The following is an 18,945-nucleotide window of genomic DNA, read 5'->3' as shown; positions in this document are numbered from 1 at the left end:
AACCCAGGACCGCCGCTCAGCAGGCAGGGTCACTACCGACTGAGCCAGACCGGAATTGCAGTATAAGTGCAGTCATTGACTTCGATGTAGCCGAAATATAACATCACCATAATATTTTGCATGTAATTTAATACGTGTTTTGCATGTCCACCGGCGGGCTGTGACGAACGACTAAAAATAAATATGTAAGGTTACCTTGATAACCTTGCAAAAAAAACAACACATTCTAGTTTTATTTCCAAAATGTCTAACTAGTCTTCATTTGACGCTAGCAGGTTTTAGTGTAACCAAGTTGTGAGTGACCAAACACATATCCGGGGTGCAGTTTAAAGGTCTAGATCCTTCCTTTAGTTCGGTTTCTCTAGGGTTTCGGTTACGACCTACGCGGTCACCCTATAATACGATAAAAATATTTTTACTTACAAATATTTTCATTAATATTAAAACGACAATTTTATTATTTCTACTTAAAAGAACGTTTTATCTTCATTTAGCTTTGGTTAATAAACGCAAGTATTTGCGAAACATACAGACCTAAAAATAATATACCTGCAGACGTACCTACCGCATAAGTTATTAAGATTGTGGTTTAAGATGTTTAAATACTGTCCTTAGTTCAGAAGCGTGCCAAATTGAATAGGCGTGACAACGAGTTTATTGTTATGGTTCTTATATGAGTTAGTTCCAGTCACAGAGCACCTACTTCTAGACAATCTGCAACTTTTGGTTTAACCGCACCGTTGATACCCGAGCAATCTCTTGCTTGCTGCAATCTTGAGCGTTACGAGGATGTCAAGGCACTTTAAATTGCCACCGAGTGAAACATAACATTTTTTACAACACTAACACGAGGAAAGAAGAACTGTAAGAAGTAAGTGCGTTTTACATTATCCAATCCGATATCGGATGTAAAATCGTCGTCAATAGAAATTGTCAACAATGTAAACAAACCATTCTATAAAATATCAATATTATAGCACTATTTTATTATTTTAAAGGTTGAAGATCATAATATGATATGAATTGATTAAATAACACATGGATTTAGCCAGTATCTGAAGAGTTAGAATGGAAATTAAAGTCATTTTGACTACAGGGGGCCGATTTTTAGGGTTCCGTAGTCAACTAGGAACCCTTATAGTTTCGCCATGTCTGTCTGTCCGTCCGTCCGTCCGTCCGTCCGTCCGTCCGCGGATAATCTCAGTAACCGTTAGGACTAGAAAGCTGAAATTTGGTACCTATATGTATATCAATCACGCCAACAAAGTGCAAAAATAAAAAATGGAAAAAAATGTTTTATTAGGGTACCCCCCCTACATGTCAAGTGGGGGCTGATTTTTTTTTCATTCCAACCCCGACGTGTGATATATTGTTGGATAGGTATTTGAAAATGAATAAGGTTTTACTAAGATTGTTTTTTGGTAATATTAATATTTTCGGAAATAATCGCTCCTAAAGGAAAAAAAAGTGCGTCCCCCCCCCCCCTCTAACTTTTGAACCATAAGTTTAAAAAATATGAAAAAAAGTTACAAAAGTAGAACTTTATAAAGACTTTCTAGGAAAATTGTTTTGAACTTGAAAGTTTTAGTAGTTTTTGAGAAAAATACGGAAAACTACGGAACCCTACACTGAGCGTGGCCCGACACGCTCTTGGCCGGTTTTTGAGTCTCACGGCGTTCGAATTCAGAAAATTGACACTGAAAATAATAGGCAATTCACCGTTTTTAACCGGTATTTTAGTGACAGTGAGACTCAAAAATCGGTTTTACATTGTGTACAAATTCTGTTGACGGCGAATTTATGAAGGATTTCAAAGGTAAAAATCGAACATCCATATCGGATCGGATAATGTGAAAACGCACTAACACATGGACAACACTGAACTTTTTTAGTACCTACTCAAACGCAGAACAAACCTGTGGAAAATAGTAAGTTACTTACAGCAGTATTTTCAGAACTGTAAAAACTACAAATAATGCTAACTCCAATTCAACGCACCACCATCGCCCTTAGACGCAGTTTCGTAGACGAAAGTATTGCGATTCGCCTCGGCGAGCCTATCGGAGCCTTTATGAGGACAGTCGTCGGTAGAAGCTAATAGGGGATCTTATGAGAGGGTATCTGTGTTAAAATAAATGCAGCGGAAAATTCAGATGCATAAGTAGTCTCTCTAGAAAAATGTTTATTCATACTAAGTAGCAAAAACACGAGTAGAGAGTGAACTCACTGCTAATTCGTTAACTTTTTCTTGAGGCATTGCGTGGGTGTATGGGCTGTCGAGGCTCAATCAAGTCTGAAATTGTGTGTGTCTTGAGAGTGTGTGAATAATTTTGAGCAATTTTTACTAATACAAAGAATTACTTTTTGTACCATTTTGGAGTATTTTATAGTGAGTATTATACTACCAAAATACCTTCTTGGAAATTGTCTCGCTGACGAAATTATCCCAATGATAAAATGTTTAAAGAAATGTGAATTTGCATCACGGGGTCACTTAAATCTGCAGCTTACTGAACTGATGGGATTCTGTCGGCGCAATTCGAATTTTAAGAGACTTAAAATACTAATAGAGTATACTTCAAATGTTAGCTCTAGATACGATAGATTCGAGGTTATCTCAAAGCTCGTACCGGGACGTATCTCTATTGCGAATTTGTCATGTTTTGCATCTGGGAGTCTGTCCAGTATCGAGTCCAATGTACGTGTTTCTGCGTCTTGATTTTTTTATATAGTACGTCGGTGGCAAACAAGCATACGATGGAAAGCGGTCACCTTAACCTATGAACGCCCGCAACTCAAGGAGTGTCACATGCGCGTTGCCAACCCATTAGAAACTTGTACACTCCCTTTTGCTGTGTTTAAAGTACACAGCAAAAAGGAGTGTACAAGTTCCAAGGAGGGTTGGGGTTCCGACGAATCAAAGGACTGAACAAATTAATTAGTTCCGTCACCAGCACACCGCATCCTCGTTGAGCTCTGGCAGCCTTACTCACCGGAAGGAACACAACACTATGAGTAGGGTCTAGTGCTTTTTGGCTGCGGTCTTCTGTAAGGCTTAATGGGAGAGTGAGAAAGCATATACGTATAAGACAAAGACCTTGGCCAATGAAATACCACACTAATTCGCTGTCCTGATAACAATTTCGTTACACATATTCACAATATTTAGCGCTAATCAGCCTGCTTAGTTACGTAAAATGTGTGCAAAAATACCTATCAAATTATTTGTAGAGTCTAATATTATATGTTTGCGTGGGATTGTTTTACAAGATAATAGGCAGTCTAGGCCCAGTTGATAAAGATAGTGAAAAAATATTATTAGGTACAAAAAATAATCGGTTGCAATTAAGATAAAACTGCCATCTTTGTCTCAGTGAAACATTTGCCGCAGCAGGTATGTACTCGCGTATATTCTAGTTTTATCATTATGAGTATCATACCTACCATATTTTTGGCTTGTGAAAAATGTGTAAAAAGGTCACTGTTCGTGCGAACAATAAAAAACTCCAAACTTTTAACAATAAGGATTTATTACGTTTGAGGTTAAACACGATAATATGAAAATTTACAAAATATTGCCCCGAGCGGCGTGTGCGCGCTTCCGAGGTGACTCGCTGACTGATCGGCCGTGAACTGCCCGGTGTCACTGCGTCCCGCGCTCCTCGCCCCGTGCGTATGCACAGACTTGAACATACTCCCGGCGTTGAAAGCCTAGCTTTCAACTAAACATTGCCATTCTTTACGTTGCCTTTAGCAGGTCTAGACCGGAATCTAGTCAACCCTTCGACAACCTGCAATGGTTTCAGCTTGATACATGGAGTTGCAGACATTCTTTATGTTGCCTTTCGCGGGTCTAGAATGGCGATCTAGTCAACCCTTCGACAACCTGCAATGGTTTCAGCTTGATACATGGAGTTGCAGACATTTTTTATGTTGCCTTTCGCGGGTCTAGAATGGCGATCTAGTCAACCCTTCGACAACCTGCAATCCCATGCGTAGAGGGTAACATGTGTAAGTATGCTACTTGAGCTTGACGATGAAAAATGCATATTGAGTAGCTCTGAAATGTATCTTCGCTAATTCGTTTTTGTAGTGTGACGAAGTCCCGTCTACAGATGTCAGAGTTTGTTGCCTTTAATGGGTAGGTAAACCATTCTTCCCTTCGACAACGTCTGCAGTTGGGATAACACACATTTTGTTGATGGCTCTTCTTATTGTGCCACGTTTTGTGATGACATCAGCGACGCGGTTGACTCCGTCTACGCCAGGATACAGACGACTTATCCGCGCCAGTCGCCATTGAAGTGGAGGTAGCTGATCTTCTTTTAGTATGACGAGGTCCCCGACTCGAGGCTCCTGCTGCTTGGTCTTCCATTTTGTGCGTTGCTGAAGCTCTGCCACGTACTCTCGCCGCCATCGGTCCCAAAAGTGCTGCCTCAGTTGCTCGATGCGTTCATATCTGTTATCATTGGCCACGTCATCTATTGCAGATGATTGTTGCAGCGTCTAGTAAGTTATGTGTTGTGTGGAGGTGATTGCAACGTCTTCGGTGGCTAAAGAGACCTATACCAGAGCGGCATCTTCTACGACAGCGATCGCAGACATGATCAGAGTTCAGAGGAGGGGGTCTGGCAGCGCGTAGTTTTTTCTGCTTGAGGCTTTCTAACCAATCCTCGTCATGCTTGTCTACCCCCGCTTTAAGATCACGGCGCCACTCTGGTCTCATGTCGGCCTTAGATTCCCAAACGTGAGGTTGAATATTAAAGCAGATCAGGTCCCTCTTGCAGCAATCCTTGAATCTAAGCTTAGGGCGTCCAACCGGCCTCTTGGCATTTGCAACTTATATCTGTTTGGGTACTTAGTAGTGATGGCTCGGGACGGCACCGAAGTGAGAGGCCGTCCGATTAGAAAGTGCCCAGGAGTGAGAGGGGATGGGTCAGTAGGATCCGACGAGAGTGGGGTTAAAGGTCGTGAATTTAAAATTGCTTCAATCTGTGAGAACAACGATCCTAGTTCCTCAAATGTCAGGGAAGCCCTACCAGCAATACGTTTAAGGTGATGCTTGGCTGATTTAACTCCAGCCTCCCAAATCCCACCAAAATTTGGGGAATAAGCAGGACTAAACATGAACCTAATCCCTTCCTCATTTGCAAATTTAGTTACTGAATGGCGACTGGACTTAACTAACTTGCTTAGTTCATTGTTAGCACCTTTAAAATTTGACCCATTGTCACAAAAGATAGCAAACAAATCGTCGCAGGGCCAGAATGAACGCTTCTGTACTAAGGTCGCTTACCAGTTCAAGGTGCACCGCTTTGGACGCTAGGCATACAAATATACATAAGTAACATTTGGAAGTGCGACTTCCTCTACCTTTCTTGCTAGCAATCATAAACGGACCTGCCATATCGACACCACATGTATAAAAAGGGTATGGGGAGCTTACCCGTTCATGGGGCACATTACCCATGATTGTCTGCACCGACTTCCCTCTAAACCGAATGCAGACTACGCACTTTTGCACTACACTACGTGCCAAGTTCCTGCCTCCTACAGGCCAAAATAACTCCCTGACTGAAGCTAAAAGAAGTTGTGGACCGCCATGAAACAAACGCAAGTGCTCGTGCCTCATTATAAGTTTAGCCAGCTGATGTTTAGCATTTAATATCATAGGATGTTTTTTATTGTATTCGAATTCTGAGTTTTGAAGACGACCTCCTACTCGAAGGACTCCATCTGAGTCAATGAACGGGTTTAATGACAATAATTTTGACCTACGACTAATAGGCTTATTTTGTGCAATATCTTTAATGTCAGCATCAAAGCATTCAGACTGACAGGCCTTTACAAGACATTGCAACGAATGATCTAACTCAGTAACATCCAGTTGTCCCGATAACTTGGGGTTGTTTCTCTTACAATTATTAATGAAGCGTAAGACATAGGCGAAAACTCGCTTCATTTTGCTAAAATCAGAAAACTTGTCAAACTGCACGACATTATCATCTGTGACTACTGCGTGACACATTATTTTTAAAGGTTTTGTTTCAGGCAAATCAACAGTAGGTATTTGTGTATGATTTTGAATAGGCCAGTCACAAGGCTCAGACTTGAGAAATGGTGGCCCGGTCCACCAAAGTGAAGAAGAAAGTAAGGATTTGGGGTCCGTACCTCTGGACGCGATATCTGCAGAGTTCTTGTCAGTAGGTATATGATTAAAAGTATAACCCTGCGTTAACTCGTGTATTTCATTTACGCGGTTACACACGAAAGCCTTTAAATCTTGAGGCTGAGCCTTAAGCCATCCTAACACGACAGTACTATCGGTCCAAATGGTTTTATGTTGTATGTCACAACGTAGTGACTTACAAACCTTGTCACACAGCCTCGCTCCTATAAGAGCATTCCACATAACTCCAGCCGAGGAATCGTGATCGGTTTTATTGGGGCTAAACGGGTTTTTGCACATAATAAATTAACGGTGACTTCATCATTATGAGCCACTGAACGCAAATAGACACAAGCAGCGTACGCGTTTTGAGAAGCATCAACACAGCAATGCAATTCGATATATTTATAATCATCACCTAACACATGCCTAGGTACCGTTATTTGTGATAGAAGTGCAAAATCTTTCACCAGCTTAGACCAACTCTTTGCAAACTCGTCAGGAACAGGCTGATCCCAATCAAGTTTGACGCTCCATAGGCGCTGAAGCAGAATCTTAGCAGTTACAATGCATGGACACACTAGTGCCAGCGGATCAAAGACTTTGCTTGTAGTGGAAATGACTGACCTTTTTGTGCATTCCCGTGCAGGCTCTTGGTCCCTTGAAAATTGCAATGTGTCTGACACTGGCGAATAGTTAAGACCCAGATCACTAGACTCTTTAGATAAATCAAGAGGCGATGTCGTGTTTTCGTTGCCTTCGAATAAATCCACGCAATTCGTACGGAATTTTCGCAACGGCAAACAGGCAGAATCTAAAGCTGTTACTACACCGTGAGTAATATGCTTCAATTCTTCTACAGAGTCGGCCCCTGTATTTAGATCGTCTACATAGAAGTCATTTTTTATCACATTTGATACAATAACGTCTGGGCACTCTTTTGCCAACTGTAAAAGACAACGCGTACTTAAAAATGGGGCTGAAGAAGTCCCATATGTTACTGTGTTAAGTTGAAAAACTTGTATGGGTACATTTTCATTATCCCGCCATAAAATCAGCTGCAAATAACGCTGAGATGGATCTACTTCAATTTGACGATACATTTTCTCTATATCGGCTACTAGAACAAACTTGTGCTGTCTAAAACGCAATAGCAGAGACATCAAATCACTCTGTACGACAGGTCCTACCCGCTGAATGTCATTCAGTGACTTTCCAGATGACGTTTTGCATGATCCATTGAACACGAATCTTAATTTGGTAGTTTCGCGATTTTCACGAATTACAGCATGATGCGGCAGATATATGTCTGGGACGCTCAATTTACGTTAAATGACCTAAGTTGCTATACTTTTGCAAAAACTCCTCATATTTTTGCTTTAGGTTAGGATACCTAACGAATTTCTTCTCTAAATTCTCTAAACACTTTTTTGCCGTGTTGAAATTATGCCCTAATGACTCCTCAGGCTTTTCCTTTAGAGGAATTTGAACAGAAAACCTGCCACTGGGCAATCGAGAAAAAGTTTCTACGAAATGCTGCTCACAGAGCTGCTCCTCTGGAGAGTAAGTTTTTTCAGAAGGTAAATCGTCAATTAACCAAAATCTTTCAAGTGAATCGCGAATTTCCTGACTAAAGTTGCAAACCAAGTTGGACGTTGACATTGTTGAATTATTACTGGGTACCGATCCTGCCACTAGCCATCCTAACTGAGTATTTTGCAACACCGGTTTATTCTCACCTAACTCCCTAATTTCAGGTATGACCAGCTTCCAGTATACTTTTAATCCCAACAAAATGTCTACCTCAGAAGGAGAATCAAATCTCGGGTCTGCAAGCTCTATGTCACCTGGTATCTCAAATGAAGTTGTGTCTATCGGACACTCAGGCAAAACACTTGCAATATCCGGAATCACCAAAAACCTAACGTTCATATCGTACGGTTGAACCCGAGAACCTACCTGAAGCCTGCATGCTTCTGAAATATGAGTAACATTTTTATTTATTCCAGTAATATTTATGGACTCGGTATTTGTAGCTATGCCTAACCTTTTTTTAAACGCCTTTGTAATAAATGAAGATTGACTTCCGGGATCCAGAAATGCACGTGCTGTATATGATTTCCCATTGTAAGCTACCTTTACCAGAGCGGTACATAACAACCCCGGACCGTCAGATTCCTCAGATACCACAGAGAGGACAACCGGCGCTGGAGAAGTACTAGGGGACGTTTTTTCGGATTCATCGCCATGTCTATGCAACAGCGTATTATGTTTCTTTTTACAAATTCGACAACAACCTCGCAAATTACATTTAAATGCATTGTGACCTTTATGAAAACAATTTTTACACACTCGAAGCTTAGATACCTCGTCAAATCGGTCTTCAATACTCATTTCTTTTAATTTGGGACATTCATATAGACGATGACCTTGACTGCACAAATCACACGTGATGCTTGACTTCGTATCAACCGTGGTGGCAAAACTTTTATATTGAGTTGTTTGACCTTTAGGTTTTTGTTCCCGAGACTCAAATTTAGGGTGACCAGTCTTCTCGGAATGATTACTATAGGATGTTTCTAAAACATCAGCGCGGCTGCGCAAAAATGAATAAAATTCATTTAAAGTTGGCAAATCTTTGAGACTACATTTTAATTCTTCCCATTTCTTGCTTGTTGTTACGTCCAATTTGGTAGAAACCATAAAAATAATAAGCGCATCCCATTTGTCCGTAGGTTGTCCTAGTGTTTCAAGAGCCCGCAAATGTTTAGAATAAAATAAATAATTAAAAAATTAAAAAACACGACTGCGGTTTTAAAGCGAACTGAAAAGATGAAAATAATCTTTAGATATGCTGGTTAGTCAACTTGATTAATATAAATTAGAATAATGAGTGTTTAGTCAGGTTCATAAATAGCTAAAGCAAAAGTTAATGCTCATGGAGGATATCGTGACTGTACCTGGATATTTAATTTCCATTGCAGTCGGGGGACAGTGGACAAAAATCTGACAAGAAGGTCCCCCGACTGCAATGGAAATTAAATATCCAGGTACAGTCACGATATCCTCCATGAGCATTAACTTTTGCTTTAGCTATTTATGAACCTGACTAAACACTCATTATTCTAATTTATATTAATCAAGTTGACTAACCAGCATATCTAAAGATTATTTTCATCTTTTCAGTTCGCTTTAAAACCGCAGTCGTGTTTTTTAATTTTTTAATTATTTATTTTATTTCTTACATTTTAGTGACCACACAAACGAACCATAATTAATATTGTCTTCGGTTACCGCGATAGTTACTCATGAAATAAAACTACGGAAACGGATTAAATAGCGTATAATGAATTTAAAATTAATCCGTTTCCATAGTTTTATTTCATGAACCATAATTATTTTGTTTAGGTCATGGTGTTGGTTCTTGATATTTTAGCAAGAAACGTATAGGTAACTTTATTTAACGGCATTCGCTTTTAGACACTTGTACTTTTGTTGTGTGCTTTAAGCACTGACAACATATCTATTGCATAGCCATAACTCGAGTACGGAGGACAGAGAGAATGGCACACCGTAACAACAACACTCTTTCTCTGCATCCGCACACAAACAGATCCTTCACTAAACTTGCCCACAAAACTACAAATACTTACGCTTTTTTTACCTAATACTAATGACTTACCACGTAAAACTCAGCAGAACAGTAGTGACGCAGCCCTGGCCCGGCGTTGGACGGCGTACATGGCCTCACTCGATTCTAACTATGAGAGCCTTCAATCACGTGCGTCGGGTTTCGCCCGACTTTATGTATGAGGGCGCCTTGGGCGCCTGGCCTTCATCAGCGTGCGTCGGGCTTCGTCCGACTCTATGTATGAGGGCGCCTTGGGCGCCCGGCCTTCAACCACGTGCGTCGGACTTCGTCCGACTCTATGTATGAGGGCGCCTTGGGCGCCCTGCCTCAACCACGTGCGTCGGGCTTCGTCCGACTCTATGTATGAGGGCGCCTTGGGCGCCCGGCCTTCAACCACGTGCGTCGGGCTTCGTCCGACTCTATGTATGAGGGCGCCTTGGGCGCCCGGCCTTCAACCACGTACGTCGGGCTTCGTCCGACTCTATGTATGAGGGCGCCTTGGGCGCCCGGCCTTCAACCACGTGCGTCGGGCTTCGTCCGACTCTATGTATGAGGGCGCCTTGGGCGCCCTGCCTTCAACCACGTGCGTCGGGCTTCGTCCGACTCTATGTATGAGGGCGCCTTGGGCGCCCGGCCTTCAACCGAGTGTGTCGGGCTTCGTCCGACTCTATGTATGAGGGCGCCTTGGGCGCCCGGCCTTCAACCACGTGCGTCGGGCTTCGCCCGACTCTATGTATGAGGGTGCCTTGGACGCCCGGCCTTCAACCACGTGCGTCGGGCTTCGCCCGACTCTATGTATGAGGGCGCCTTGGGCGCTCGGCCTTCAACCGCGTGCGTCGGGCTTCGCCCGACTCTATGTATGAGGGCGCCTTGGGCGCCCGGCCTTCAACCGCGTGCGTCGGGCTTCGCCCGACTCTATGTATGAGAGCGCCTGGGGCGCCCGGCCTTCAACCACGTGCGTCGGGCTTCGCCCGACTCTATGTATGAGGGCACCTTGGGCGCCCGGCCTTCAACAGTCGTCCGACTCTATGTATTACGGCCTTAACCGCGTGCGTCGGGCTTCGTCCGAATCCTTGTATGAGGGCGCCTTGGGCGCCCGTCCTTCAACCACGTGCGTCGGACTTCGTCCGACTCTATGTATGAGGGCGCCTTGGGCGCCCGGCTGTTAACCGAGTGCGTCGGGCTTCGCCCGACTCTATATATGAGAGCGCCTCTGACCGCGTGCGTCGGGCGTCGCCTGACTCTATGTATGAGGGCGCCTCTGACCGCGTGCGTCGGGCGTCGCCTGACTCTATGTATGAGGGTGCCTTCGGCGCCCGGCCATAGACCGCGTGCGTCGGGCGTCGCCTGATTCTAAGTACCCGGTCTTGGACCGCGTCCGTCGGGCTGCGCTCGACTCTAAGTATGTGGGCGCCTTCCGGCCTTCGGCCTCATGAAATTGGTCAATATGCTATCTCAGGCTCAGAATAAATAGCTTTGAATAGGTATAGATCTCTCAGATATTTAGAAACTTTTTAGAAAAGTTAAAGGAAGTAGCTTCTTGAATCTATACACCAAATTATACGCGAGTCCCAGAAAACTACCAGTACCTAATGCCAAATCACAGTATAATAAAGAGTACTATCGTACAGTATGGCCACTCCCGCTCCCCGCTGAAAGTGCTGCCCACCCCCTCTCGATTACCTCACAGTTACCGCCTGTCAAAAACGCGAACAGTCGACCTGTCATATCTCACTCACACAAGCATGGTACGCGTTCACCTACACGAGCTTAGAATGTGTGTTAGGAACGCGCCTCTTTCATATATTTGATCGCCAGTGTCCGAGGTGTGGCCAAATGATCTACAACTACAGATGAATATTATACTATGCGTAATGCGTAATGAGATTCTTCTAATTGTTATTCGGCCAAAGAAGCCGTCGGCGAATCGCTGTTGGCGTGCCGAAAATGTTTGTATTTTTTCTCGGAAAATCAGTCGGGCACCTGCTTTGATCTGTAAATCGACGCAGATTTTTTTTGTATCTTTCAATAAATCAATCAATTATTTATTCGTGATAACTACAAAATCTTTATGATCGTATTGCCTAATAAACAGACGTAAATTTACCTAGATTAAGTTTTAACGTTTTCAACCCTATTTGCGCGATTCATAGTCTAATAACTATTAGGTCCCCGAATAACACCTACTGTTATTCCGAATACCTATATTTTCTATTATCCTCTATCTAAAGTCTTCATTTTAATGTCTTATTCAATAATATTTGTTTTTATTAGATTTGTTTAAGTTACATATTTTGAAAACTCTTAATCTCTCAAAACAAGACATAAACGCATATAATGTGTATATATTATTAATCGCCTTTAAAAGCTCTTCATTTTGATACCCCACTCGATAGGTTTGCATAAAATAGTTTTCTAAAGTTTGCGCATTATGACGTAATACGCCCGCCATGTTGAATTTTAAGTGACGTCACATATCCTATGTTCATTGGGGTGACGTAAGGATTCCAATGATACATCATTCATTTAAATCGGTTAAGGCATTCAGAAGTTATGGTGGAACAAAGAAACTCACATACATACATACTTACAAACATGAACGCTGAAAACAATACACTCTTTTTTTGGGGCAGTCGTGTAAAAATGGTCAACAACAAACCTCAGAGCCTTGAAAGACTCCTTTGACATACATTCAAAGCTAAATAATGCCTTCAAATGGTTATTAATTAAAATGTTTTTGTTCTTGAACCGTTCGCACAAAAGGTCCCACGCCAGGTTGTAGTTATTTGCACTGAACTCGATCGACTTTATTACTGTACTCGCGCTCCCTTCCAAAGAAGAGCGTAGGTAATGAAACTTATTTATCAATGGAATGCTATTGTTATTATGTATCATGGACTCAAAACTGTCTTTAAACTCAAGCCACTGCAAATAACTCCCTCCGAAAACCGGTAATTTAATGGTAGGTAACTTAATGCCCGTGAACGAATTCGAATGACAGCTGGCCATAGACTGATCATCACGAACCGCTTGCGCATTGTTATTGAAAGACGAATTATCTAATATGTCTTGACCGACCGCTAAACACGACATAAACTGGTTCTCAATATCATCGCGCTCCTGCGCTTGCTCTGAAGGATCGCTATGCAGCAAATCAATTTGACCTTGAATGTCATCAAACTCAGTCAACACAGATTGCAACTTATTTATCTTTAACTCCAACTCTTTATACTTTGCTGAAGTCGAAATGGCAGGTTTACACTTTAACAAATTATTTAAATAATCATTAAACTTAGTCAGCCGACCTTTAATACTTCCGCGTTGTTTAATTAATTTAGCTAATTCGACCTCAGGTTTTACTACTCCATCCGTTGGTGACATAATTGCAAAGTCAAATTTAAAAAACACCGAACAATAAATAAGCGAAAAGTCTAACCAGTAAGTCCAGTCCCAGCAGTAACGGCTCGAAGTAGATGGTTGCCCTGGTCGCGCACACAGCTAACCAGCAGGCACGACGTTGATAATGCCGCGCAACACGCACAGCAAACGCTTCACTCGCGTTGAACCCGAGCGAACGCTGAAATAGTCGGCAAACCACAATGAAACACTGACAATGACCATTCAAAATTTAAACCCTAACGGTTTTTTTTATGTACGTTAATTAATTCAGCTTTGAAACCAGCAGTTTTAATTGCTTAATTATACCTAAATTTAATGCAATAATAAGTATGTGCTGATTGTGCAATGCTTATTTAATCGAAAGCGCAAACTTCGTGCGAATAATAGGCAAACCAGGCTAAGTAACGCTTTGAAATAACTTCGAAATCTTATAGAAATAGAAGAACATAAGAAGATAAGCACATTTGCGTGCAGCTAATAGTCTTGTCTTTTAGGCAAGCTAGATTAGGAATAAACCTAACGCTCAAGATGCAAGAAAGCAGTCACACAAATTGAAACAATTTCTCTTTAACTAGGATCGGAACAAAGGAATATAATGAATTGGGCTTACTTCCCCCGGAATAGACCCACAGACACAACGTAGACACCGTAGATTGTTCTTGCAGGCTCCAGCAACGCAACCACCAATTCTTCTTTGTTCTTCGAGTCGGTGAGTCAGCGAGTCGTTAAAAACCGTTACATCTAACGATTAAAATTCGAATGTTCTAGCAAGTTTCTTCCCACGGTCGCCACTATTGTTCGTGCGAACAATAAAAAACTCCAAACTTTTAACAATAAGGATTTATTACGTTTGAGGTTAAACACGATAATATGAAAATTTACAAAATATTGCCCCGAGCGGCGTGTGCGCGCTTCCGAGGTGACTCGCTGACTGATCGGCCGCGGGCTCCCGCGGCCGTGAACTGCCCGGTGTCGCTGCGTCCCGCGCTCCTCGCCCCGTGCGTATGCACAGACTTGAACAGTCACCGCTTGAAGTTTGTAACTAAACCTCCGCTCACCTTACTTATTTACTTACTTACTTGACTAACCAACAGTATAGCTAACCCCCCTTTAAATATACCCCGTAAATTTGGCCTTGTGATCGTCTAGCGTGAATAAGTAGAACCCTTCGATGTGAACCGCGATAACCTAGATCCTTTAATGAGTATCAGCTGTATTTTTGACTAATATTTAAAATTTTATTTATTTATATTTTAAAGAAGAATAAAGATTATTGTAGCATAATAATATAGTGTTATAGAAGAGTATTTTATCAGATTTAGGCCTAGAAAGTTATATATGAGAAAATTAATGACTTAATGAAGAAATTTTTAGTATAGAAGTTAGTGAGTGAAACATACATGAAATTAATATTAAAAAATATTTTGATAATCAACCGCTATGCCCTATTAGTGATCCTGGCTTGGGTACGAACTTGCGTTGCGGAATAGGATCCTTAATCTCAATCAAACTGCTTTATTGAGAGTCCTATGCCAAGCCAGAAGGGCTATCTATCTACCCCCTATTTTACTAACCCCTTATTTTATTTTATTTCTTTTTCCCTAGCTAAACCCCCCGTTCCCCAATACTGCTAATAGACCATAACTTCTCGATCTTTCTAATGTTTTATCGAAACACCGAGCAGTTGCTAACTTTTATAAGAACTAAGTCTACTAACTTTCCTAAGCTTTTGACTTTCCATCAGTGGACGGCGCTCGCATGCCACTGGGCCCTATAACAAACCTATGCTTTTTATTCCAAAGAATAGTTTGTTTCCCTAATCAACTTGATAGAATTTACCTTGAAAAACTAGTTAGCAACACTAAGTGTCCCGCAGCCACACCGAAAAATCAGAAATTGCTACCACAGTTATTAATTTTACTCAGATAAATTAAGTAATAAGAGATTTTATAAATTACCAGTTTTACCACATATTTTAAGATAGTAAACACCACATCATTCTTCTTTTAAAAGTAGTTTTATTTTTTGACATAAAATCTATGAATTATAGAGCAGCGAAGTTAAGTGGTCCAATGATAGCAACCGTCCCCTAACTTTTCTAGGAACTTATACCATGGAGCGATGGGTGGGACAGACCGCGGTGGTGACGGGAGCTGGCTCGGGGATCGGTGCCGCGACTGCTGCTGCTTTGGCTGAGGCAGGGCTGAGAGTCGTCGCCGTTGATATAGCTACTGAGAACGCCATTACCGATGTGAGTTTCTTGGGTTTCTATAAAGTTTTAAGCCATAAAATGTATCGTTTGTCCACATTTTTGTTATTCATTGATGAGCTCTGCAGCTATACAGTTATCTGTAGCTATGTCTATCGCCATTACCAATGTGAGTTAGAATCTATCTTTGTTCCAATCTGATCTACTCAGAAAAATCTTTCTAATAAGGCATCTGACCTTCCTAGAAAAAGACAAAATAAGGTTTTGCTGATTCATATATTTAGTATAAGACATATTCAGAAACAGACACACCACGAATCCATCCTAATAAAAAAACGATCTACCCAGAATCTGACTAAATTAAGTAACGGGAAACGTCAGTATTAAACCTATTACGAATTGGGTAGCCTCCGCCTAAATGGTTACTTTTCTGATTGGTTTCGGAGAAGGCTATGGCAGTGATAGCTGATTTGGATATTTTAGTGCTGCAACTGCTGCCACTTTGGTCAAGGTGGGCTCTAACGTCGTCGCTTAAATAACATAATCGCCGACGTGATATATTTCAAATTAAAATGATAGTAGCATTGTGGGTATTTCCAGCTGGCATAAGAAGATCAGATACTTTTAAGCTTCAATGGCAACTACCAATAATAACTTTTTTGTTCTTAATGGTGGATATTAAGAACAAAAAAAGAATACAGAGACATGTCCTGCAAAATCATGAAGTGTACTATTTTATCAACAGTATTTGTCCCCGCTGTTGAAGCCCGAGTTCCTGAAGAACGTGATCCCGAAGCAGGTGGATGTGACCGACCACAAGCGGCTCGAGGAGCTGTTCTGCTGGATCGACAAGTTCGGTGGCGTGAGCGTCCTTGTCAGCTGCGCTGGAGTCATGTTTCCTGGACAAGTTACAGGTGGGATGAGAGCAAATAACCAGTTCCAACCGGATTAGCATAACACGCGTTCTTTAGATGTACGGATTCGCTCGCTCTGAGGTGTATTGATTCAAGTTGTACTAGGCCGCCTGTTCTTCCTTGCGTTATTCCGGCGCCCTACCTCAGCGCATTTGAACCTCAGCAACGATTTGGCACCCATCACTTGGCGTAGACATTAGTTTTACGAATGCGTCTGACCTTCTAACCCAGAAGGCAAAGTAGGCCTTACTGGGATTAGGTCGGTTTCCTCACGATTTTTTCCGTCACCGAAAAGCAACTTCAAATGAAATTTTGAATATAACTTCTAGAAAGCTCATGGGTAAGAACAAACCGGGATTTAAAACCAAGAACTTTAGATTGAAAGTCGCACGCTCTTACTGTTAGGTCATCAGAGATTCTAGGTTACCTCTCTACATGCGACAGAGCCAGTCGCGAATCGTTCGCTACGGAACCCCGTCGATTGTACTCTTGGCTACAAGTCCTGAATTTCGTTCACAGACGTAGGCAAAGACGTGGTGAGTGCGGAGAAACTAAGCCGGACGCTGGACGTCAACACCAAAGGGGTGATCCTGTGCGCTAAGTTTGCTGTCGCTTCTATGAAGAAACGGTGCATAGACGGCCACATTGTGAACATCAATAGGTAAGTATAGACTAATTAATACACTTTTATAAAAACACATTCATACCTATCAATCAAGCATGATCAAAGTAGATCGCACGGATTACTTACACACCTACACAGTTCGCATTTGGCATTTACACTGGCAGTAGTGGCACATTCTCACGCCGCTGCTAATGATTCGATATCTACTCACAAGCAGTAATTACAAATACCTGAAACGTGTCCGTGGAAAACTAAATAACTTAATTCTCTTTCAGTTTAGCGGGCCACTACGTGCCTTTCAACTCGCACATGAACGTGTACTCGGCTTCTAAACACGCCATCACCGCTTTCAACGGAGTTCTCAGCCATGAGCTAGCTGACTTCAATAGCAAGATCAAACTTACGGTAGATATTATATACCTTTTTAGTTTTTTATGCAGACTACTTGTGACAATCATGGTCGTGACACGGAAATTAGTTCATATACATACAAATTAATTGGAATGTCATAATCAAAAAAATAGATAAGTTTAAACCGAAATTACAGACAGATTTCAATGTGTTTAACAGACTAAACTCTGGTGCGGGAAACCAATATCAAGCGAATATTATGACCCTTGACCTCTAGGCCCTGCTCTCTCACCACAGCCTGTCCAAGTTCCTCTTGTATATTTTAATTAGTAGTCCTAAGGCACACCAGATGTGAAAGGGCCTTTACGAGCTCGCGCCACGTGTTCCTCTCGTGAGCAACCCTCGTGGCCTCGCTCCAGCTCTTCCTAATATGCAACCTTCTAAATACTGGATGTCTTTGAAGGACAATTATATGTTTCAGAGCATCTCACCAGGTAACACGATGACCGAGCTCGCAAGCAAGTCGCTCGAGTATGTCAGCAAGGAATCCAATAAGTTGGCGCTTCAACCCAGCGATGTTGCCAGTGCGGTGCTGTACGCGCTTTCTACTCCACCTCACATTAATGTAGGTACTAATTATTGCTTCCAGCAAGTGATTTTGACTAGGTCAGAGTCAAAGATTTTTTTATATACCTATCAGTATTTGAAGATTGATTTGACAGTTGGGCCAGATCGCCAAAAAGCGTTAAGCATGGTGTTGGCAACTGGCTGGTGCGCGACGCGACCTCCTTATAATAAGTAGTTTAAAATTATGTCACTTTCGAAAACTGTTCTCATGTTTTGAAATATGATTTGATTAGTATTCAGTCTGCCTATTGTCACGGAACTATCTGTTTGTTTACCAATATACCAACTTTTAATTTATACTTCATTTAAATAAGTGTTTTTAATACGTGTCTTTATCATTTACATTAGTTATACAGTACAGACCACAACCCCGCTATATCTATCACATGGTATGGCCGATAGCCAAAAGGTAGGGACGTTTTAGATGTAAATTGCATCATTTACGGATGCCTCAGTACCTCTACCCCTTAGCAACGTAATATAACTACAAATTCTTGTATATTTCAGATAAACGAATTAACTATCACATCAGTAGGAGAGCAGCGGCTATAAGAAGACTGCAGAAAAGGTATCCCCTGCATAGAAGTTTGTAACCTCAAAACATAGAGAATGATCTCTAATCATGGAGGTATTATGCAATGCTGTTGTTGCGATGCGATATTCACAAAAAAGCTGTCCTACCTTTGCATACCTATATTATATATATATATATATATATATATATATATATTATAGGACATTCTTACACAGATTGACTGAGGCCCACGGTAAGCTCAAGAAGGCTTGTGTTGTGGGTACTCAGACAACGATATATATAATATATAAATACTTATAATATCTGTGCTCATCACACAAATAAATGCCGGTCGCCAAGAAAACACAGAATGTGCTCTGATGGCTAGGTTTTATGGGTGATACACCAGTGGCGTAGCGTCGATACAACTCGATTCCCAACGGGTTCCCTAAAATTCTGCAGTATCTGTAGAAGTCCATCCAAAACAGATCCCGAAAACCCCTCCG

At 41.7% G+C, this 18,945-nt stretch overlaps 1 protein-coding gene across 5 annotated transcripts; it reads left to right on the top strand.

Moving 5' to 3' along the window:
- Positions 1-249: 249 nt before the first annotated feature.
- On the top strand, positions 250-18,644 carry LOC125236267 (farnesol dehydrogenase-like). 5 transcript variants are annotated; one of them, XM_048142980.1, is made up of 7 exons: positions 250-332; positions 15,302-15,450; positions 16,154-16,322; positions 16,842-16,983; positions 17,223-17,352; positions 17,780-17,923; positions 18,433-18,643. In XM_048142980.1, exons 2-7 carry the CDS (start codon positions 15,313-15,315, stop codon positions 18,475-18,477), a joined length of 768 nt encoding a protein of 255 aa, XP_047998937.1. In that variant the 5' UTR covers positions 250-332; positions 15,302-15,312; the 3' UTR covers positions 18,478-18,643. The 5 variants fall into 5 exon arrangements, with proteins under 5 accessions (XP_047998937.1, XP_047998938.1, XP_047998939.1 ...); XM_048142981.1 differs by lacking the exon at positions 250-332 and adding an exon at positions 532-871 and having other exon boundaries at positions 18,433-18,644; XM_048142982.1 differs by lacking the exon at positions 250-332 and adding an exon at positions 2,242-2,389 and having other exon boundaries at positions 18,433-18,644.
- Positions 18,645-18,945: the final 301 nt, after the last annotated feature.

The sequence above is a fragment of the Leguminivora glycinivorella genome, chromosome 19 (assembly GCF_023078275.1).
Source record: "Leguminivora glycinivorella isolate SPB_JAAS2020 chromosome 19, LegGlyc_1.1, whole genome shotgun sequence".
Taxonomy (NCBI): Eukaryota; Metazoa; Arthropoda; class Insecta; order Lepidoptera; family Tortricidae; genus Leguminivora; species Leguminivora glycinivorella.
The sequence above is the reverse complement of the archived record's forward strand: the minus strand, read 5'-3'. Positions and strand labels throughout refer to the sequence as shown.